At 43.0% G+C, this 24343-nt stretch overlaps 1 protein-coding gene and 1 long non-coding RNA gene across 2 annotated transcripts; one reads left to right on the forward strand and one right to left on the reverse strand.

Annotated features, from left to right (window-relative positions):
• The first annotated feature begins 209 nt into the window (after window positions 1-209).
• Window positions 210-3786, forward strand: LOC148686723 (uncharacterized). The gene is made up of 2 exons (XR_015947943.1): window positions 210-2527; window positions 3311-3786. It is a non-coding gene; the product is annotated as an uncharacterized LOC148686723 (long non-coding RNA).
• A 3643-nt stretch (window positions 3787-7429) lies between these two features.
• Window positions 7430-13853, reverse strand: HOXC12 (homeobox C12). The gene is made up of 2 exons (XM_035100261.3): window positions 13252-13853; window positions 7430-11614 (listed from the first exon to the last, which is right to left on the reverse strand). Exons 1-2 carry the CDS (start codon window positions 13814-13816, stop codon window positions 11376-11378), a joined length of 804 nt encoding a protein of 267 aa, XP_034956152.1. The 5' UTR covers window positions 13817-13853; the 3' UTR covers window positions 7430-11375.
• Between the last annotated feature and the right edge of the window lie 10490 nt (window positions 13854-24343).

Here is a 24343-nt window from a genome sequence, read left to right on the forward strand (position 1 = left end):
TTGTGCGACCTTTAAAGGACAATTCGGTGGAACTCACTCCTCAACTGAAGTAAATGGCAGAGCTCTCACAGATTTTGATGGTGAGCCTGGAAGGCGCTCGCTGTTTGTTATTAGGATTCTCCCTCCTGCCCCACCCTATTTCATATAATAATACAAAAGATATTAATGATTCTTTCTTTCACACAGCCTCATAATATATTAATAGTTTTTCATCACAATGAGATGAATTTTCACATGCCCTTTAATTATCATCTCGTCTCCAGTGAACACTGGTTTTGGAGAAGGTACAGGGGAGTCTTGGATACAACTACAAAGATGGTTCCCTCCCCCCTTGGGAAGATTAAGGTTGGCTGTGATTCTTAAAAGATCTTCAGATATAGCCCAGGATGCTTGCATAACAACAATCAACTACCACAAGGCCTTCATCACATTGCTTTATTAAAGGGGGAAAGTATTTTTAGCCTGTCTGTTTCAGACCCAGCCAACCATAAACAAAGATTCTTAAATGCAAATGTGGTTTCATTTGGGTTCTAGAAAGGCAAATGAGATTTCTAACTTTTGGGGCATGCCATAAAAGGAGAGATTTTTAAGCCACCTTCACTCCTAATTATGGGAAAGGCCTAGCGTTTCCAAATATAGGAAAACGATTCAGTCCAAGTTAAGCATCAACTTGCTTCTGAGTAAAACTGGATAGGATCCGGCTGCAAAATTTATCGCTTTCAAGTGGGAGAGATTTAAACACCTGCTTTGAGGTTGCAGTTATAGGCGGACACATTTACGTGGGAATAAGTAAATAGGGGTAGGATGAGGGAGCGCATCTCTCTGAAATCTATAGAACTCCATAGCCCTTAACTCGAGCTAGACTGTGTGCACATTTCCTTTCAAATTGAGGTTATTGGGAGTCATAATAGATACACGTAGACATAACCTCATGTTGTTGTTTGTTTGTTGGTATGTGAGTGGTTTTCTTTAATTGATTAATCAACTCTGCTGGTTAACATAATATCACAGAAACAAAACCTGGCTGTAAGAAATTCTAAGAAAACTCTTATGGCTCCTGCAAGGAATACAAATGTATCCATCTTTGTATCTTTCCTATCCTTTTCATCTTTATTATCACTCTTGTTAACAACACCAGCGAGGCTTGATACATATATCTCGTTTAAATGCAGTCAACCATGAAGCCACTGCAGTTGGTTGCTACAGACATATTAATTAATTTATTCTCTCAACAGTAAAATATTGCTGTGTCTCCTTGCTACCAACCAAGTCATATAAAAATCAGGGTTTAGTTTTTTTACCCCCTCTGCAGTTCATTAGGCTTTACCTATAAGTTTCCATTTGAAATGATTTGCTTTAAAACTAATTACTCGTATTCTATTTCATTTCCCAATCCCGGAGTGTAAGATGGATTCAAAGGTGGCGTGGGTGGCATATGTTGGTAAACATTGCTAATTATTCCCACTCTGTCTTGATTGTGTATTTATGAACCCACCCATATAAAAGGGGGAGAAAATACTCAGTAAAAGGTGCGCTGGCATATTGATGATAATGGCACATGTTACTTAAAAGAGTGCAATGTCGCTAGGGACAGTGTAAGATGATAATGTATCAGCCGAGGTTTTGTTGAGCAGATTTCCACTTTGAGAATAAAATATTGGACTCGCTCACAGCGCATTCCAATACACACCTACTCAGAAGTGAGCCTCATTGAGGTTAGGCAACGTGGTGCCCACCAGGTATGGTGGACTGCCAAAGCCTATCAGCCCAAGGCAGCATGTCCAATTGTCAGGGATGATGGGAGTTGGAGTCCAACATCTGCGGGACACCACAGTTGACTATTCATGGTGTATATAGGACTGCAGTCTCAGGGTGAGGAAGAAGAGAATGAGGACCAGAATCGCACACTGGGATGACAAAAGAAGGCCCAAGCATAGGGCTAACCCTGCACAATGTCTACAGTGCTCCAGGTGTATTCAGAAAGGACTGTTTTGGGGCCATGGCTTCTAGGGAATTCTAGGGACCTCTGTCTGCCTAATCCAGTTGTATGCAACCTAAGCCCCAGGGGCTGGATGCAGCCCAATCGCCTTCGCAATCTGGCCCGTGGATGGTCCGGGAATCAGCGTGTTTTTACATGAGTAGAATGTGTCCTTTTATTTAAAATGCATCTCTAGGTTATTTGTGGAGCCTACCTGGTGTTTTTACATGAGTAGAATGTGTGCTTTTATTTAAAATGCATCTCTGGGTTATTTGTGGGGCATAGGAATTCGTTCTTTTCTCTCTCTCTCCAGAATATAGTCCACCACATGGTCTGAGGCACAGTGGACCGGCCTACGGCTGAAAAAGGTTGCTGACCCCTGGCACATAGCTTCAATTGCAATCTCATTTCCAAACAAGTGGGCAGGGCAGACCACTTGCCAGGGGAGCTAGTTGATGGTTACACCTCCTGGGCTGATACACTTCCTTAATACCAATGGCAAGGATTTGATCCTCTGTGTTTGCATTTGCCCACATCAGTGCTGTTAAGGTATTTATTTACCCCCTCCAGGGATATCTCTTCTGGTGTGGGCTGAGGACTAGTATAGAAATAAAATTAGAAATGAGGGGAAAGTAGATGTTGCTTTCATTAAACAACATCTAAGTAGAGTCCTCTCTGATGTGGTTTTCAGCTCTTTTGATGTTTTAGCCCTCTCAAATGGAAAACAATGGGGCTCAAAGTGTGCTTAACTCTGACTGGATAGGATCTATAATTATCATGATAAAGAATCCAAGAAAAGGTAACCACTTTAAAGTCCTGTTGATTACAGTAGGATAATCAGAGTTAAACACCTGATTAACTCAAAGAGCATTTAATTTTGAGTAGATCGTGCCCGTTTGTATAACTAACTGTGGGGTTGATTTAGAACTCTGCTACTCCCACATTGCACCTATATGATAGTGTACCTAGGGTGCTATTAATATAGGGTGTTATATTAATATTTACATAATATTATGTAAATATTCATTTTTAAGCTTCCCTTTTAAAATGGTTGGAGAGATTAATAATGATGGCGATATTATTTTCCCCGAAACACGTTTCGTTATCGATGCCTGGCCCCAGGCTTCTGATCGCCCTTTGCTATTTGGTGTCCCAAAAGAAGATGCATTCATAACAAAGCCTATCCTTTTTCGAAAATAGACACAGTTTGTACGTGGCAAATGGCGCCTAGTGTCATACACTTGAGCGAATGACCCTAAATAATTGGATTTCATTTTTTTTAATGCCCTTCACGGCGAGATTTGTTATGTTATCTTTTTGCTTTCTCTTCAGTCTGCGGGGTCTTTCCAAAATACCAGAAGAGCATGGGAATGTTTGCTAAACATTTTTGGCTGCAGCCGTTGACGGGATGAAAGCCAAGGCAAGGGAAGATACAGACAGATAGCTTTGCCACAGATCCTCCGTGAAGCCCAAGACCAAGGCTTGCTGACCCCCAAGCAAGGGACCATTTGTCAAGAGGGAAGACATCCCATGCGTCTGGGAAACTGCGAGAAACAGTATTGCAATTGTCTTATATATGCTTCAAAATAGCTCCGATTATGAATTCTCAGGAAGAAGATATGTGGCAGTCCCTGTAGAGGCTAAGTTTACCGAAATATAAGATAGATATAGGGATTAGAGAGAGACACAGACAGATGGATAAGATGGACAGACAGAAACCGGAGGCAGGCCAATCAGTATTCCACATTAGCACATTAGCACGAGACAATGGCGTTTTAATAATTTAAAATAAAATATTTCTTTAATCACTGGCTTGCACATTTATTTATTTTTTAAATCCATGCTAACATTTCCCTACTTGGTAACTTGAAGGAAATGTGTCAAATACTTGTTAGCATTGTTACCCGGATCATAAAAGCTGCCTTCCTACTTGGGAGCAAGTTCCATTGGAATAACTATACATAATGTGATATGCTTTTGGTGGTGTAATAAGAAGGAAAAGGACATCCTGTTAAACTAATCCTGAATATTGGATGGTAGTTGTGGTGGAGCTTACTTGATATTGGCGAGAACGCAATACACATCACTGGGGTGTAGATCGCTTCAGATCTATAATATATAATTACTCTTTGCACCATCTTTCTGTACCGAACAATGACAGTTATGTGCATATGTTCAACCCTAGAGGGTAAATTCTCTATTTCCCCCAATAACACACAAAACATTTGCTCACAACCCTTTCGGTATAGAGAACACCTATAGTAAGATAATAATAATAATGATAAGGATAAAGTATTACTTGTTTTTGGTTCAAGCCAATGCGCTTTTGCATATTTCCCATAATTTTGGAATAATTTACACTGCTGAAAATACAACTTAACTGGGTGTGTGTCTGTTGTTGGGTTCCCCCCCCCCAATTCTCTTGAAGGCAGAATTGTTCCTTGCAATTCAGGAGATGGGGATATACTTTCCGCTTCTTAATGAATTCATTTTAGAGCCATAGCTATGAAATACACCCCTATATAAAAAAAGCAGCAGCAGAAGCAGCAAGCAAGCTGAGGAACAATACGCACTTTTACTGCGAGCAACAATTTGTCCTAGCCACTCACTGGTAATAAATAAGTTTTATCTATTTGGGTGAGTGTTTAAGCGTCTTTGGAACCAAGCATTCCCTCTTCAAGGTGAACCGATCCACAATTTTCTACACAATTTATGCCTCTATATACAATCCAGGCTTGTTGGAGATGATCCAGAACCCTACTCACTTCTGTGGAGCCCTTAACAGTCCTCTTATGACAACCAACGTTCCGTGCACACCTCCAGTAAAAGAGGCAGAGATGATATTTGTGTGGGTACTTCTTTCGAAGAAATGAGAGTGAAAAAAAGAAAAGAGAAACCCTGTGAGTGAAATCTATATCCTTTTGAAGCCAAGGGCAAGTCTCCAATTGATTTTAATGGTGGTGAATGACAGCTCTTGAAAGCACGGTGGGGAGTGATTCAGTGAGATGGGCACCCCTAAACAGATGCACTTGAAAGAAAGTCCTAAGGAGCTTCACCAAGGTCCTTTGCGTCCTTACACAGAAGTATGCCCCACTTAGTTGAATGCAGCTTACTCCCTAGTAAAGGGTGCATAGAGACGGTATTACTACTACTGCTGCTGCTAGCTCTTTTGATTGTTCTTCAATCCCTATAACAACCTTGTACGGTAGGTCAGTGTTATTGAAAGGGAGCAGGGTGAGGTTGCCATGTTAGTAGCTTGCTTAGCGCCTGCTAGGCTGTAATGATAGACAAATTTACCTACGAGTTACCGTAATTCCATTGAACTTAATGGGGCTTACTTCTGAGTGGGCACGTAGAGAATTGAGCTCTTAAGGGCCGCAGCGAGATTTGTACCAGGGACTAGCCCTCAGCGAAACTTGCTTCCAGGTAAGTACCTTAGGCTCGAACTATTGCAAGGAAAAGAACGCACATACCGTAGAGTTTTCTGTGCTAGGGGAATCAAGTTACCTATCTATACCTCGAGACATCCATAGCCGCCATTATTAGCATTTAAATGGATTTGTGCCGGATTCTTAAGGGGAATAGGGGAACAGTGTGAATATTAGAGGAGTCAGTGAATGTTAAAAGGATCAGGGCCCCATTGTCTTGCAACTTCCCATAGATCTCAATTACTCTTGATGTATCATAGAAATAGTTTCCCTTGAAATGGATATTATATCCTAAAAGGTTCTGGGCTCATATCCACCCCATGTACTGAACTGTATCGAGTTCCAAATGTAGGATGTTGACCTACAAAGGCACTATACCCTATGAACAAAGAAGCAACGTTTTATATCATTCGTGTCATTAAATTTTAGCTCATAGCCCGCTATTATAATTTCTTCCTGGACTTTATGAAGGATTTCCTATTAATTTCGCGCGCGCTCGCGCGCAAACACACACACACCCGGGGCTCCACCCAGTATTTTAAATGCGTGCGATGGGGTCAGAGCTGAATTCAATCGGATGCTGTTGCCGACAAATAAGAGGAGGCTGACCAAACCTGGTACGTTCACCTTTTAAATAATATTATGCACACACAATATACAAATAAATGCATCCCCCATTATCTGTCTCTGCTACCGATACGTATGTGAGTGTAGTTTGGTCAATTGCAGCTCCTGCACACCACAAGCCAAGCAGCCTCTCTGGCGCGTCAATATTATGTATGTTCAGAAGGGGGCGTCGCGGGTTGGGGGGAGGAGAGAGGAGTTAGCAAACTACATCACCAATCTCTAACAATTGCCTTCGCGCAATCGCTTTCTTTCCTTATTGCAGCTAAACCATAAGAACACAGGACCTCTTTGCAATGAAGTGTCTTCTTCTAATAACAGGACTGAAGAAAGCGGAGAGAAAGGACTAGCATACGCTCACACCTATCCTATTCCCACTTACTAAGAGTCGAAGGCGCGAAGGATTCTACAGGGGGATGAGCAGTTCTTGATCCGCTTTTTGGAGATGGTCTTTCCCTCCTCCCCTTCACAATCCACTTATTGATCTTTTAAAAGCTTTTTGGCGTGCGTGCGCCTGCCGGTGTGTGTATTAATGCATTGCTCCAGCCGCCACTAAACTTTATGGTTGAACCGAAGACCTGAAAGGTAGATAAAGTCATTACATGTAAATCTTCCTTTCCAGAGGAAGATTCCGTGTCTCTCTCTCTTCCCCCCCCCCATACATACATACACCCCCATCCCCTACCACTCATACAATCTACACAATTCATGAAATTTAAATTGACTCTGTGGAATCGCTGCTATAAAGGCACCTGGCTGGATATTCAGAAGAGAGAATAAAACACCAAGCCAACGGGAGGAATTAAATATGGGCTTATTGAAGAGGATGGAGTGCAAGGCTCGTGGGTTTTTTGTGTTTTGTTTTGGAGGTGGGATATTTGTTTGGTTTTTGTTCAAATTACAAGAGTTGCAGATTTAAATTAAAGTGTATCTTAATTAAAAAAACATCTATGTCATTTAAAATAAATAAATATATTTCTCCTTTAATCCAGGGGAACTTTGTCTTGGCCTCAGCTGCTCCTGAAAAGGGACAAAAAGAAATAGACACTTCTCTTTCCCAGACAACAAAATATCAATAATGATTCTGTTTATAAGCGATGCCATCAAGAGACCCCCTCCTCCAAAAAAACCCCTTATATTCGCATTAAACGTTAACATCCCAGATTCATTTACTCTATCTTCTTGGATTATTATTATTTTTTAAATTATAGGTATCATTGTGCTCCGAGGCATCCCTTACTTTACAACCTATTTTATATATCCACTTAATTATTTTTTTAAGGGAAACATGATCTATATACCGGTACCTCCAAATGTTTCATTGGCTTATTTTTGTGCGCGCGTTACTCTTTTACTAAGGTTGCTCGCTCCTCCAACAGTCAATAGTAAATCACCAACCAGAGGTTTGAAACATTTTATTTATTATCAGAAATCACATAATAATACATTGAAATTATTATTATTATCATTATCATCATCATCATCATTATTATTATTGTGAAACAACTTTTTACATGACTATATAAAGCCGGGGAAACGTGCTATGGACAGACATTTGCATAGGCCCTACATATAATAGCTTGAGGTAAGAAACATTACATATGGACTATATTGCCAACGATGCATATTTAACAACAGCAGGAAACTAGACTAGAGAATAACAAGCGAAGGACCGAGCCACAGACACCGGGAACTAACACAAGACGAACAGAATTCACACGGAATAATAATACTGTACTTCAATGCAATCTGAACGAGAATATTGCATATATTTCAACTTCTTCATTTTCGAATTTTAAATTATCACCCCCCTTCCTTTAAAAAAACCCCTTGAAGTGGCAACTGACAATCGCCTGTTATGTGCAGTTACACACCAAGGAGACTATTCGCAGGACTCAAGATTCTTGCTGGTGGGTTGTGTATTGTATTTCCGAGCCTAAAACTTCTTCGCTGTAGATAGAAATCGCTCTCAGCACGTAAAATATTAACAACAAGACAGTCTCTCCGTCTCTTTCTCTCTGTCTGTCGCCTGCCACAATTTAAAGCGAAAGCTGCGTTATAACATTGCCCCGTAAACGCTCAAAACCCTGCTAAGCCAGTCACCAACCCCTTCCAAAACACAATCTTTTGCCAACACAGCCAGCGTGTAACACGTCACAGCTCTTCAAGAGGAAGCGATGGTAGCAAACCAAGTACAATACTGATAAGTCTGATGCCTCGAACATGTTCCTCCTTTACCGCACAGATACAAGGCTTTCCTTCTATATTTATGCAATACACCTCATTACATTTCAGTTGGGTGAAAGTCGTTATTTTGACGTAAAATGCTGCTGCTTTCTTATTATTATTGGGAAAACTGGGACAAAAAGGATGATGACAGCGCTATCGGCTTAAGAAAAAAATATATATGGATGTCTCTCTCACACGACCCCCCCCCCCAAATCTATTGCACATAATTGTGACTGGGTACCTATTAGTTTAAAAGCCACTCACAGGCAGAGGCTGCCTCTTATTTTACAAAGGTTAGAGTTTGTAAAGGGGAGGGGTGGTATACCAAAAGGGTGATACTGGGATGGGGGACCTCTCAAAACTCTGGATATTGGGGGGGGCAGGGGGAAAGCGGAATAAAGACAAGAAACGATGGCACAGCCATAGGAAGCAGAGCTAAAGAAAAGGCTGCCAAGGGCGGAGAATGAGCGGGGCGGGGGACACACAGAGGCATTTTAAGGACTAGACGGCATCCTTTGCAGCTCGTAAAGGCAAAGCATTCCTGCCACCGGCCATGACCATGAACGCCGGGACGGGGAAGCCACGTGGTGACAATTGAGTCTGGCCCAGGAAAACGTTGCCTTTGTCATAAAATTAATCCCCTCCGATATAAAAACGAATGAAGCAAAGCCTGTCGTAGCAAAACTCGCCGCTTAGACCGTCTTGACCCCCCCCCCTCACCCTACTTTGCTGTTGTGGCTCATTTGTCTCTTCGTCCAGTTCGCGGCCGCTCTCTCTCACCCCCCACCTCACCCCCGCGACATTTTTTTTAAAAAAGTATGCAATTAGGAAACCAGCAGAACAGAACGAGAATAGGTTCCTGGACCCCGATGGAATAAGTACCAGGAATATCAAGGGAACTTACTCCCAAGTCAATCATTTAACGGGCTGAGAGGGAGAGAGATTCCTGTCGGCTTACTTTGACGGTTGCAGCAAGCCTTGTCTCCCGCCTCCCCGCGCGCCTTCCTCCCCGCATTGAGTGGGAATTTAAGGAATGGGAGTTTAAGCAATGCCCAAGCCTGGCAGAGCTATTAGGAAATCTAATGGTTGTCTGAGGCAGGAGCTGACCGACAAGGCAACCCGCTCTGCGTTTCCCCTTGCCTGCTCTGGGGCTGTTCTGTACCGCGGAAAGTACAAAGGGGAACCGGCGGTGGGGGTGGGAGTTAGACGGATGAATAGATGCGTTGGGCAGAAATTACCGTATATCCCCCAAAGCAGAATGCGTGTGTTTTTGTGGCTGTAGTGGGGGGGGAATAAGGCGACACACCCCATAAATGTTCAGAGTCATCAACTGCTGCCTATGAAAAATCAGGAATGAAAATAAGTGTGTGTGTGTGAGTGAGTGAGTGTGTGTGTGAGAGAGAGAGAGAGAATTATTGATTCTTAAGGGAGAACTGCCGTGATTAAAAATAAAAATTAACTAAATATGAGGAAGATTAAAAGAGGGGAGGGGTTGGTGGAGGTAGAGGAGAAACATCTCATTCATTTCGAAAATAGCCACCATTAAAGAAAACGTTTTTAATGCCAGGAGAGATCTCTCTATCTTAGAAGGAGGGAAGCTATTAATAGCTTAATTAGCTCCAAGGGGCTGCCACTATAGTTAATGTATAAAAGGGGGCATCCCCCCCCCACCGCCCCTCGCCACCATCTTGATCATCAATAAACACAGTAGCATAATAAGCGGGACAAAGTCTCCTTCAGTGGAGCTATTATCAAAACACAATTTGAAATTATTGTTAAGCGTTCTGTTCCGCTTATGGGGTGGTGGACAGGGGAGACTCATGCAGGCGGCTTGACTGGACTAGGGACGCGAGAGGGACGCGCAATTCTACACAGGTCTACTCTGAAGTAAGCCCCTCTGCTAAACTCCAGCATGCCAAGGAGTATAGGATTGCAGCTGTAGCCTCTGAAAAGGTTGCATTTTTATAATACCCTAACATGAAAAATCATTTCTCACTTTATGGGGTATTGCATTAACTCGAGGTGGGTCCCCCCCTTTTTTGGTGTTTTGCAGCCCAATCATAGGCGTTGTTTACTTGAAAGTATTCCCACTAGGTACACTAGGTCTAGGTACAGTGGGCATCCTCAGAAGCGTGTGTGTGGGCACAGCCTGCCATTGGAAAAGCCTTGGGAGTAGATGTCTACAAAATTCCATCCTCAGCTCGACTTTCCCCCAGAAGAGCATCCGAGTAAAGCACCCATATATTTCCCCCCCCCCAAGCACGGGGGCAGCCAGCTGAACCTCGAAGTTCCAAATATTGGACACCCCTATTATTATCGAGATAGATACGCTACAAGCCTCTATCTAGGTACTAAACTTTTTTCCGCCCAATGTGCCCTGAAAATAAACCCTGGCAAACATAAAACACTGGCTCGCCATTCTCCATCAGAATGGTTACGGTTGATTTAAGGTGAATGCCACATCCACTTAAGCTTTTACTCCAGAGAATGAAAAATCCCAACACACTAAACCGAGATATATATAGGACAGTATCTTTGCTCCCTGGAATGCTCTCTTGCTGAGGACCGGGTTACCGACCGAACAAAGCCAAAGCCAAGGCAATCGAGACCCTCCCTCACTCTGCCCCACACAAAACAGGGAACCCTGTTGCTTAGAGGGGGAAACCCTACCTGTGAATGCTCGCACACGGATAATAAGAGCGAGAGTGTCGGGCTCAAGACTCACATTCAGAACATACTCAACAACACTGACTGACAAATCTTTGTGAACCATACATTAGAAAAGCCACGCTGATTGATGAATGGGGGGTTCCTTTCTGCGCATTCACATTTGGTTCTTCCCCAACAGGTCCAGAAGTGGAAGAGAAGCATTCCATCCCCTCATACTTTCTCAATCACACACTTATAACGTAGACACGCCAGTTGTTTGATGGCTTTCTTTTTCTTTTTTAAGGATACTGACTTTTGTTGGTTTGTTTTGTCTTAAAGGAAAAAATAATAACAATCTAAACTGGCTATTCAAACCAGATCAGGTAAGAGTCCCGGTACCACCAGTTGTGATGAAGGAGGCCGGAGAGTCTCTGTTTTTTTTACCCGATAGCGGACTTGTCTGAACTTTAAAAGAAGGAAAGGGCTTGCTCTCTCAGGAGGAGTCTTTTCTTTTTCATACGCCGGTTCTGGAACCAGATCTTCACCTGCTGGTCACTCAGGTTTAACCGATCTGAAAGCTCCCTCCTTCTTTGGCGAGTAATGAATTCATTGACCATAAACTCCCCTTCCAGCTCCGCTAGCTGTAGTTTAGAATAGGGTTTTCGCTTTTTCCGGGACCTTGTGTGCATCGGGTACCAGGGAGCACCTAAGAACAGCGTGATGGAAAGGAGATTTAAACACATGGAGGGGAAGAGAGAAAGAGAAAGAAAGAAACGAAAAGAAATAGGGGAGCGGGTAACACTTTAAAAAAGGGAATGCTTTCCCCCCTCCCTTTTTGACCCACATATAATGGCTTGTTCTTTAATAATAGGAGACACAGGTTTCTAATGCCCAATCCAGGAAAGATGCTTTAACTTCGAGAGAAAGGAGGATGGGTGGGAAGAAGACCTTTACATCTGCGTTTTAGATTCCAGGCTCCTGGGCTCCTGTGTCACCACGCATACCACATAAGTCATACATTGCAGGTTTTCGGAACTATTAGGATTTAGGGAAAGACCGGAGATAAAAGCTAGTTAGGGTTCTCTCTCTCTCTCTCTCTCTCTCTCTCTCTCTCTCTCTCTCTCTCTCTCTCTCTCTCTCTCTCTCTCTCTCTCTCTCTCTCACCGACCGCTGGACTTTTATAACCGGTGGCAACTTTTGCTTATTTATCTTACAGAAAAATAAGCAATCTAAGCTGGCTCTTACAGATCCCGAACAGCCCAAAAGTATCAGCTAGAATGAATGCTAGAGTGTCTCTGTGGTTACCGTGTAAGACCTCAAGGCACCAGATGGGCTGGCATGCCTTAGGTATCCGGTTTGGGAGATGTCAGATCTGAAGTTTAAGGACGAGGAAGTCTCTGTCTTCAGAGCCCCAAAGCCAGATTCTGCAAAGGGAATGAAACGTCTCCAGCAGCCAGGGACACTTCACAGGAGACGAGGACCAACCGGTTCTTGTTCCTGGAAGTGTTTGCTCACCAAAGGATCAGGCACATAACGGGAAGCTTTATGAGAGAGAGTTTGTTTGGGCTGGTTTTATTATTATTATTCTTTTGGCATTGCGTGGAGATATATACTTTTCTTTATAGAACCTTCCCGCTTTTGTATGGGAATGGGCTGGGATGGCGGGAAGGCAAGAATTGGGTTTTGAAAACCAGGGTATTTCTTTTTTTAAAATGCAGAGCTTGATACCTTCCTTAGAATGGGTTTTTACCCAGGGTGGCTAATCTCACCGGGGACAGAAAACCCGTGGAAGTTTAGCCCTCGGAGCCCAGCAGTCAGACTTCTACGAAATCTTCCAAATACAATCACACACCCCTCTACATTTCATTTCTGTTGCAAAAGCTTCACGCACCCAGTGGCAAATTGTCCTGCATGTAGCGTGCCTGTTCAGATTCGGGAGGAGGGTGGGGAGAGAGAGAGAAAGAAAGAGAGGCATGAAAATCTGTCTATCTGGGCCATCGCGATCTCTTTTATGGGATATTTACATGTTTATAGGCTTTTCTTTTAAAAGAAGCAGCACCTAATAAAGCACGAGGCATTTGAGTGCTACCCCTAGTGGCCTCGGCACAAATAGACATGCTTCAGTCCCAGCTGCTAATTTCATGGAATTTATAACAGCAAGAGTCGCGAGCAGACTTTTTCAAGCAAGAGAGAGCGCGCGCGCGCGTAAGAGAGAGAAATAGAGAGAGAGAGAGAGAGAGAGAGAGAGAACACAAAATAAGAATAAAATAAAGAAGAGGCATTGCATAAATTCGCTTTTCTTATACGTATATATATATATTTTTCCTGGTCGCACGTTCTTACCCCCAGCGGAAAGATTGCTTCCTTGGTTGATAGGGGAAACCATTGTGGACGGCTCGCTGGTGGCGCCCTTATTGCCTTCATTGAGTAAGGAGGAGCTGGAGTCTGACTCCAAAGACTGACAAGAGGGGGGATCGTGGGGCACCGCCTCGGGAGCCGGATAGTCAAATTTGCCGAAACTGCCGCTCATTCCATTGGGGATCCCCGATTCGAGAGGCATCAAGGCATTGTCCCTAACCCTCTCTTCCCTTTTGAGGGGAGCGTTCTCGGAGCACGCCTCCCTATAGTAGCACTTGCTCTCTTCCACTCTAGCTAGGTCGCAGGCTCGGCTGAAGGAAGGGTTAATGGACACGGGGCTGCTGAGATAGGGCTGGGGGTATCCGTTGCAGGGTTCTGAGGATGCCCAGGGCAAAGAACAGACATTGTCCCTTCTTGGGTAGGAGAGAGACGGCAAGCCGGGCAGCTGTCCTCCGGAGGCTCGGAAATTGGGGAAATAGAAGGTGTCTCCCGTATGGATGTTCACCAACGGTCCCACAAACCCAGGATTAAGGAGATTATGTTCGCCCATTTCCGCGGGCCTGACCAAGAGCTTCTAGTTTATTGCTATCTGACATTAAACATAGTTAAACCTAAAGGTCCACCCTATTGGTCCGCAGGGGTCACGTGGGCGCCAACTTGCGTTGGAGAAAGGGTGCCACCCACCTTTAGCAATTTGAGACAAAACAAAACACTAAGTTCTGCCTTTCGGTTTTTTATATGCTTTTTTAAAAAATCATAAAACATTTTATAAAATAAAACAACGGGCTTTAAGCACTGGCCTGAGAAACCCAAAGCCCTGTAATATATATATATATATTGTTCCCCCCCTCCCTACTTTAAATAAATGACACCCTTCTCCCCCAGCTGCGTTTAGGGTCCCTTCAACAGCTGGCAAAATTAAGCAATTTTCTCATTAATTAGTTCCTTTATTAACTAAAACAGTTGAAATTTACAATATCTCTCAATAAATTACTACTAGATATTGTGTCATATAAAGTTTACAGACTCTTTAAGGAGACGAATGAGTCTAACCGCAACAGGCTCATATTTACAGATGATAGGGCGAAAGAGTTTTTAAATCTCTTCAACATTTCCACCTTTAACAGGGCGGAGTGCGGGTTACTTCTGCCTCTGCACCACCTCCCCCCTCCCCAAATTCTGTTTATTTATTTATTTTTTAAAAGCAACCCAACAGCCTAATTAGGGTGAATTTGTGGGTCCCCCCCCTCTCTCTGTGTGTGTGCGTGCAAACATCCCCACGGTCAATTTCTGAGGGCTTTAAAAAGGAATGATCACCCTTATGAAAATTAGATACATTAAAACAAAGGGAACTGGCGGGGGGTGGGCGTCGTGTTATCCGCTCCGCTCACCTGAAATAACCGTGAGGAGGACGCGTTAGCGGACCTTCAGTTAGTACCCACTCAAAGTGGCACGAATCGGTCCTTTCTAAAGCTCTGAGCTAGAGGCGGGAGGGAGGGGACCCCGAAAATAAGAACTGGTTATGTCTAGAAGAGAGACTGCTGGGGGCGTACTCTTCAGAAATCCGATCTACTGTGTCGGAGAGATCTCGCTTTGAGAAAGGAACCTTAAAAGGCAATCCCGATTTAGGAATGATCAGAACTAAGCTTCTTGGAGAACAAAGGGAAGAGGGGTTATCTTACGGGAAAGGGGTGTGTGTGTGTTATATATTTATGGGGCCTGCATCCCATGCCGCCCCCCCAAAAAAGAAGATCGGAGGAATTTTCTCTGCTACCAACTTCCAAGACTACAGAATTCGACGACAAATTACCGTAAATACTCATGTATACGTAAAAACTGATTTGTCGGAGGTCTTGTCGAAGGCACCAAACCCTCGACACCCTACCCCATATAAGCAAATCAGCATGAGGAATGGACGGCTACATACCTTTATCTTTATTTTTATTTAAACAATAGCAACCTACCCCCTATATTGATGCGCAAAAACCCGGTGTTATTGAAATCCCTCGGAATACATTACCCGGGACTTCCTTTACATTAATGGCTACTCCCCCTTCTCCCGACACGCTCCGTACTTTAGCTCTGCCAGCGATGTAGGAAGGGGGGAAATCACGTGTTAATCAAATAAACACTTTTCTTTCCTAGTTCTATTAAAGGGCCAGCTCCCTAATACCCCAAATTTCCCTTCCAACATGCTCCTCATACACCTATGTGTAAGTGGGCATCCTTTTCTGGCAGATACGTACCTTAATGTGAGAGCTTTGTATCCGGCTAAACACTGTTAACCCGTCATTATTTAAGGTTAGTACATTATTATTATTATTATTTTAAAAAATTCAGGTGCCGTTCTTTGCACTTCTTTGATTTTAAAAGGAGATAGTGCATATCTCTTGACGTTTTACAGCCAGCAAGCGCATCGAGTATAAATTTGGACCTCTTTTGCGGGGAAAAATAATAATCGTTCTTTGTTTTAATCTTCTACCTTACATTCTCTAGCAGTCTTCGTGGCTTTGTTCTCTTATCGCTACCGGAACATTAACTTTTGCCTCGCGGAGACATTTTAATCCTTCTTTCACTCGCTCTAACAGCGAGGGGAAGAGATAACAATAGTTGAAGAGGCACCGAGGTTTTCCATCCAATATCACCGTATGGTTTATATATTATGAGATAACGCCCCACCCTAACAAGAATAAAGAGAGAGAGTGAGAGAAACCCAGATTATTCTCGTTGGCAGCAAGTCTCGAACCATCTTAAAACCCAAGAATAAAAACCTGGTGGTATCTCTCGGTTTGGCTCCATTTGCGGGCTGCAACCGTGTCCACCGCTAGACCTTTTCAACTCTGGTTGAATTCAGTGGACTAGAAGCCGGTTGACTGTGTCAAGTCTGCAGCCCATAACATCAGGAAAGCAGGTTCACAGGTACACAGCGTGACACGTTGATATATTTCTGGCCGGTTTAACAATGATAAAGGTTTATTAGTATTATTTTATTTGAAAACACCGCCCCTCCTCATTGCACCCTTTGCAGCGGTTCACACTGGAATAAATGATGTCGGAGGTCCAAAAGAGGCAATGGGAGGAGGGGGAGAGAGTCTCGGTGACGGTGTTTAAAGTCTCCAGGTTTCTGTGATAATCTATTTATTGCCAGTAAGGATGCCCATTTCGGTGGGAAAATAATGACGATAATAATAATCTGACGGTTATTGTTGTCTTTTCTTTTCTTTTTTAATCCACCCCGTTTACTTGCAGCAAGAGAATGTAATTACTTTACTGCGGTCCTTAAAATAAAACATTCTAAAGACTCGACTAAGGCTTCTTCATGAATAATTTATATTACTAATTTAGAAGAGGAAGGGAGGAATATATTCTTTTGGAGGGAATATACATATCAGACTCTTTCTTGAGGGATTCAGGGACCCAGCTTCATGCATTTCTATGTGCACGACGCATTTTTTTTAAAAAAAATACTATCACATCAAATACCCTGGACCTCCCCCCAACCCCCCCGACATACAGACATTCAACAACAGCAGTAGCTATCGAGATTTTTTTTTTTAATACTAACAGGCCTGAAATCTACCATGAAGGCATAACGTTAGGTAGGAGAGAAATGTTTCGAAATTTCCCCCCATCGTTTTTGGAAGCGCCTGTCTTTGATCTAAAGGCATTTTGGGTATTTCTGCAGAACCGGCGGAAGGCTCCTTTAACGATCCTTTGAAAATGGGGTGCTTACAGAAAGTCGAATCCGAGCCGAGATAGAGCTCGAGCCAGTTCAAGGTCACTGTCTAGTGTATTAAATGGGCTCTACATCTTATGCAAATGACTGTCTTGAAAGAACACCAGCTCTTGCCAGAGAGTGAGAAAGGGAGACAGAGAGAAAAAAGACCCTCACTGGTGCGGGGGGACAGCTCGCTCTTCCCCATCGACTCTTTCCAAAGCTTTGTTCCAATGTTATCTTCAGCATTCTAAGATCTGCAATAAAGTGTATATTTCTCTCTCTCTCTCTCTCTCTCTCTCTCTCTCTCTCTCTCTCTCTCTCTCTCTCTCTCTCTCTCTCTCTCACACACACACACACACACACACACACACACACACGATTATACTCCCTATGCCCTCAACTTCTCCCTTTCCTTATTTTTAGATTTCTGCTTCCAGCAGCAATTTACCACCGCCTAAGCTTCTCCCTATTAAACCCCCGCAAGTTCATATAGTACCATCCCATACCTGATTCCCCAAAATGTTGTTTAAAATTACATTGAAAATGGATTTGGGAAGACCTGACAGTTGCTGCAAGAAAATACAATTGAACTTAACCTTCTAGTGGAAAATTCCTTTCACTAACATAAAAAGTATACCGCCTTCTACTTCCCCCGCTTCCTTTTTAACACCCAATTGACATAGTCTTAACTTCTCTTTTGTATGTTACCAGGAAAAATCCACACTCCGCCTGCAGTCCTAATTTAATTGAATGGCTTCATCACTAAAATTATTTTTTAAATAAAAAAATAAACAACAACTCAGACCATCTACTGACATCGCATGCATTTCATTCCATCCTTGAAAATGTCCTTTTTGAGACTAACAGTATATATTAATTAAGAGTGGACTTTACAAGTGGTCTCTAAAAGTTGATAAGGACCACCAATGTTTATGGAAATTATTCTATTTTAGCTATCTGAGTGTGAAAGCTTGAATAGATCAAATTGGATAGTTCTGATGAAATGCAGACGGGGAGAAAAGATGGAAGGGAATAACAGAATGAAATAGTTACAGCAAAAGAAATGCAGAGAGAGTAAATCCTTTGGAAAGCATACATGAAATTAGATTTAAAAGCGTTTTGCATGGACTTTGAAATCAAATTAGAAGTTCCGTCTATAGAGTCTCTCTGTGCATTGAGGAGTTAAATGCTTATGATGCAGCTACATTTTCCCCAACACTGCCAGCAGAGGCTATCATTCTCCTGCTGGATTTATGTAAACAACTGCCTGCATCGTCAGTGAAGCAAAAGTATATCCCATGGAAGGCGAAGAAAAAATACTTATAAGGGTTTCCTTTGTTTGGAGGGATGTTGATCTATATCTGTATATCGTCCTGCCTTGTTGTGCAATGTGCTTTTATGGAGCAGAGAAATCAATTTAATTCCAAATACATTGAAATAAATCTCACTGCTCTCAACTGGGCTCACTTCCAAGCAGAAAACTTTGGATCTCCAAACGTTTTCTCAAACTTTTGTTAAAGGATGACAAAATAAAGCAATCTAAGGCAACTCTCTCTCTCCCTCTCTCTTATTCTCTCTCTCTCTCTCTCATAGATCTATGGATTTATGGAACACATCGTTTTACTTCACTGGTATGGTGTGCCTATCTCATCCTCTTTTATTAATAAAATAATTCTAAATGTAATTTCCTGGACTGAGGGTACGAAAGAAGGAATATGATGAAGAGCACAGCGACTTAGCAACTTACCTCAGCTTATAGCATGGTGTGAGAGCAAGCTTCCCCTCCCTCCGTACAAAACAGCAACTTTAAAAACTTTAAAAAACAACAACTTCAAGTGCAAGTGATACATGAGTAGGAAATGGGAAAATGGCGGAAAGAGGCCATTTTTACTATAAAAGGCCATAGTTAAGAAGCTACTCAAAGCACTTAATACAAAGGAAAGAAAAGGCTAAACCTGGGAAGCTTCCTTTTCATGCCTTTATTGTTGGTCATTAGGCCGTCTGTCTAGACTTGAAATGACACCTTGTTTATCTGTAAGCAAGGGACACTTTGGAGAAGATCAGCCCCCGAGTTGCTGCTAGAAGATCAAGTCCTGAGTTGTTGCAGGAAGATCAAGGCTCTAGCCTTGTTGAGTATTATGCGCGAACCTCGTGATGTCAAGGTCAAATAGGCCGCATAGTCACGGTCAAGGCTAGCCCAGCAGTGACGTTATAGGGTTCCCATCCAACACCAGCGACCAACAAACTTACTCAGCACAAGGTGAACGGTGGGGAAAATGGGAAGGAGAGGGAAAACAAGACCATCTTCCATGTCTGTGAAATCCACTGACAACCCCGCCTCCTAACTCCCCACCCCCAAAAGGTTGAGAATTCTGGGGTGCAAGTACATTAATTAGATTACAAACAGGTTCCAGGCCCACAGCACTGGCAGTCAATGTTACTGGCAGGTTTGTCGTAGACTAGGCTTCACTTTTTTACAATATCTTTTCTCCTTCCTCTTCTTCCTCACCAATTCTGTCTCCCCAAAGATGGTGAAGGTTGTAGAGACACGAGTGCTTCTTTACGATCACAGGTGCCTGTTAAAGTTTAGAGAAGGAAGGAGAACAAGAGGAAGTAAACTTTATACAGCCGTGAGAAAAGTAATGGCGGAAACGGACCTAAGCGGGTACCATAACATGATGCAGAAATCTTTTGATTTCCTCGAACCCTGATCCTTAAGGTATCTCTTTTATTAGTGGAAGGATAGAAGGGTGGATAGATGGATGGAGACAGAGACAGACAAACATATATACCTATAGGAGAGTGCGTGTGTTCGCCTGAGCAAACGCTTTATTCCAAGCACTTTTAATATTTTTATAAAGTTTCTCCATTTGTGTACATTGACTCTTTAGACGCCCATATTCCCTTGAAGTCAGCAGCCAGTGTGCCTGGTGTTGGTGATTCTGGGACGCACTTCAACGCCCTCAGAATGAAGTTGTTTCTGGTTTCACCCATTGATCACTTTCATACAACTCTTCTCCGGATTGCGACACTTAGGATGCGGCAGGAAGTGAGGTGAGTTCTGGTACAATTCAAAGCAACACAATTCTGCAGCGCCTTAAAAGACACTGTTGCTGAAGCCCTTTGTAGACTCCACTTCGGGAGATACTCTCAAGGGGTCACCTAAGTTGTTGTATAGGTAATAAACATGGATATACAGAGGTGCCGAGCGAGTTTTATGAAGTGGGCCTCCCAAAGCTAAGAAAACTCGACGCTAGTCCAAGACACAACACATTTCTATGCAGATCACAGATGTACTGTACATTTAAAATTATTGGGTGTGGGTGTTTAAATTCAGTAAATATGGGGAGAGAGCGATATAGTGGTCCACAGAAGATCCTATTCCCATCTAGGAGATGCAATTGAATGGTCTGGAAGATGCCAAGAGCCCTCTTTTGGCTGTAACATCTCGAGTTATTATGAACTCCGAAAGATCAATGAAGCCCCTTTCCAATTAGCCTGGATCGAACTGATAGCGATTCGGGTTTGAGTGAAGCAGGATGGAGAGAGTTGCCACCCCTCCAATTGCACGGGGCTGGACCCAGGGATGCCGCCCTGTGTCCTTCTCAACTTAACCCAAAGCAAAGTGCTCAACAAGATCTGAAGAGGAGCGACTGGATCTGCCAACCGGCCAGTGTGTGAAGTTGGTAGGAGTCGCACCCCGATCTTCAACATACTTAGGTGGAAGTAAGGGTGCCTTTAAATGTTTCCTCGAAGTTAACATTAAAGGGAGATACGTGAATCGAAACCCACCACAGCATGCAAAGCCTAAGGCTGCGATCCTGTGCATGGTTCGGAGTGAGCCACATGGAAATCACTAGGGATTTGCTTCCGAGTAAGCACACATAGAATTGGGTTGCTTATTCCTTCAGTCAATGGGTCTGAACTCCCAGTTCATCATTCAAAAGATCATTTATTTTGAAAGGGTTTAGGGGGCTAACTTCCCTTTAAGTAATTTGCAGAATGAAGTGGAAACCAGTTTTAACAAGAAAACCCGAGTCTGCAATGATAGACACGCTTACCTAGGAGTGAGTCCGAGTGAACTCAGTGCGTCTTACTTCTGAGTAGACATGGATAAATCAGCTTCAAGAACTCGGGCAGGATTTGATGGGCAACATTTAGTGCTGTTGCCTCACGTCCTCCTATTAACTTGGAGGGGATGGCGGATAGAAGAGCCATCTAATACGTTTGTAAACCGCTTCGAGGTATTTTCCTACAATCTAGCGGTATATAATCTGTATGTAATAAAGTAATCAAAAACTAAATTTCATCAGGAGCTCAGAGAAACTACAAAAGTTTCGTATTTTGCGGGGAGGGGAAATGTTTAAATGATACATTTTGCTCTCTTTCCCAATTTAAATTCTTTATTTGGCTGTTGACATTGTTTTTAGACATAAAGCGCTTTCTTTCAGACATAAGAAGAGGGAACAAGCCGAAAACAATAACCAACTCACAATAAGAAGCAATCAAGTCTGTAACTTGAAAGTAACGAGCAGTTCTTATATGCACAACTTAGTTAAACTGGAATCGTTGGATTTAAGCAGATACACAGTCCGATGTACAGGCCAGCTAAGCTAAAAAATTGTTTTTTATTAGTGGAAACTGAAGACAAAATGGCGTCGCTATCTCAATATCTAGGCTTAAAGGGGTTGCGAAATCAACTGCTGTACCGCCTGAGCGCCTTGCACTGACCACATCGCAACTTCATCCCATGGAAGTATATTTAGGCTTATTGGCTTGCTCTTAAGTCACCACGTTTAGGTTGGGTCTGCAATCAATTGCTTTTGGGTTATATCAATAGTAGATTCAGTTGCTTAGGTTAAGGGGGTCCAAAAGCATACTATTTGAAAATCAATTGGTCTTGCCTGTTAAAAAGGGGGGGGGCAGGGGCACGATCTACTCTAGCTAAACACAGCATAGTTAAATCCCGTGAACTGGCATATTCCATCCTAAAGAGAACAATTTTCAATTGGAATAAAATGGAACTTTTTGATCAATGCATTTAAAAGATGGAGTCGTGGGCTTGTGGAAAGAGGGAGAGGTAATGGAACTCCAGTAAGCAGCAATTCAGATACCCTTCCTATTACCCCATAGCGGGACCCTGCTATAAGAACTCTTTGTCCATGCCCAGGGGTCATAACTGACTAAACTGGGCCAGACGAGACTGAATTCCATATGAGGAGAGTCATGGTATTCTATCTTAATGGGACTTGACTTGAACAGAGCGATATCTTTAGATCTCCCAAACTCAGGAGGGGTTCCTGCCCATATATATTTCCAGATTTTTTTTATTATCATTGTCAAACCCCAAATCCCAGCTGAGGTTAGGAAACTTGAACTGATCTATTTTTCACCTTCTACCTGGGTTTTAAAAACAACCGCCAAAGGACCCAACTCGGGCGAATATTTATAGTTTCTATATTTAAGACGGGAAGGGCGTGTCCAGTGCATTTCTCTTCGAAACCAGAAAGAGAAGGGGTTGTCTTAAGAGTACTTCTACACTACGTACCAAGAACATGAAGAAGGCGGAAGCGGGGTGAGGGGTGGGGAAGATCTCAGAAATTGAAGAGTTCGCAACAGATTGGATGAGTTGAATTCAGGGCCTGTTTGATTTTAGTGGAGGGGAAATGAGAATCCAACCCAGTCTTCTCTTGGCCATCTTTACTTGTTGTGAGTGTGGTGGACCTCCATAAAACATGATAGACAATCCATACGCTGTTGAATACATGCAATAATGTTATAAGGTTCTGATCATTAGAGGTCATCGAAGAGTCTACTGTGCGTTGGCGGAAGGGGTCATATGTTCTTGGGCCTAATTTACAGAAAGTTAAGTGCCTAATGCCATCATTCTGTGAATTCGTCCTTGGAAATGCATTAGGCACATTGATATTGGTCAGGCTTTCCTGCTACCGGTAGTAGTAAACACAGAATTAGGTCTTGGATGCAACAAGTCCCGTAAGATTCACATACCCCATTTAACTTACTCTGAATGGTCTTCACATAACAAAGGTTTAGGATATTAGGTACCTAATTAACCTGTCCTGCGCCCCCCTTTGCAGTGCAGACAATGGATAACAACCCGGAGGCGTTGGGGGAGCTTGATCCACATAGATTTTTAAGGGAATTGAAAAGTGAGCATAGCAGTACACAGGATCGTGGCCAGGAAGGGATTCCGTAGGACACACAACACATTCAAAAAACATCTTGGGATACCTTTAAAAGGTACTCGAATCTACCTTCCTACCTATCCGCCCGCACTTGACTGTCAGCGACGGAACACTCTCAGGACCGGTTGTACGGGACACCGGTGACTCCATAGGCACTCAATGTACGTAAAACCAACATTGGCTTAGCCTACATCGCTTTCAAAGCGTTTGCCGCTGACAATTTTACGATGTAATTAATTGGAACAAATATTAAGGAGGGTAGCCCTTGCCTAAGGAAACAAAACTAGTAACTACTGGTACTGGATTTAAGAGATCTTTGGATTTCAAATGAGCTTTTTTTGATCTGGTACTTCCCTCCTTACTTATTTAATATGCAAGGTTTAGCGCTAACTGAGAGCAGATGCACTTTTGGAAATCAAGACCTTTCCAGCTCGACCCTACGGGTATTTACTCAGGAATAAATCCCACCGGGTACCACGGGATTTATTCGCAAGTAAGAATATAAGAAGTTTGGAGCCTTGCTCTGCTTAGGACTCTGGTTGCGATCCTATACACCCTAAACAGGAAGCATGTCTCACTCAGCTCAGTGGGACTTACTGCCGAGTAGGCCGCCTGCCTCTTATTCGAAAATCAGTCCTAGCATCTTAAACAGGACGTGCTCCGGAATGAACACGCACATTGCTACAACCGCTCTCAGGAGACGGTAGTTGAACTCGTTGAGGCAAAGGAGACCTTTTCAAAGTACTGTACAGCTTTCTGTGGCAGGGCAAGGTCGGGTGGTTTACTGGTCCTTCAGCAAAGTAATTTCCCATAAAGATATGAAGTCAAATGCCAGCTTCGCTTGCTACAGCACCTATCAATGAGGTGTGCTGCTCCATCTGCGTGTGGCTCCCTTTCCTAGCTATTCTAGTCCGATATTTGAAACAACCCTTGAAAGTCTTCTAAGCTCATCTCACAACATATTCAATACCTCCTATGAAAAATGTTAAAATATCCACGTTAGTTTCTTCCTCTCTCATTGCCCTGCAAATGTTCTCATCGCATCACCTTTATCTCAGTAGATTTCAGTGAAGTCGGCTGTACATGGGAGGAACAGGCTAGGATCCTATGTGATCCACTTATAAGTCACTTATCTAAACGTGTTTTTTAAAAT

The sequence above is a fragment of the Zootoca vivipara genome, chromosome 2, assembly GCF_965207765.1.
Source record: "Zootoca vivipara chromosome 2, rZooViv2.hap1.1, whole genome shotgun sequence".
Lineage (NCBI taxonomy): Eukaryota > Metazoa > Chordata > Lepidosauria > Squamata > Lacertidae > Zootoca > Zootoca vivipara.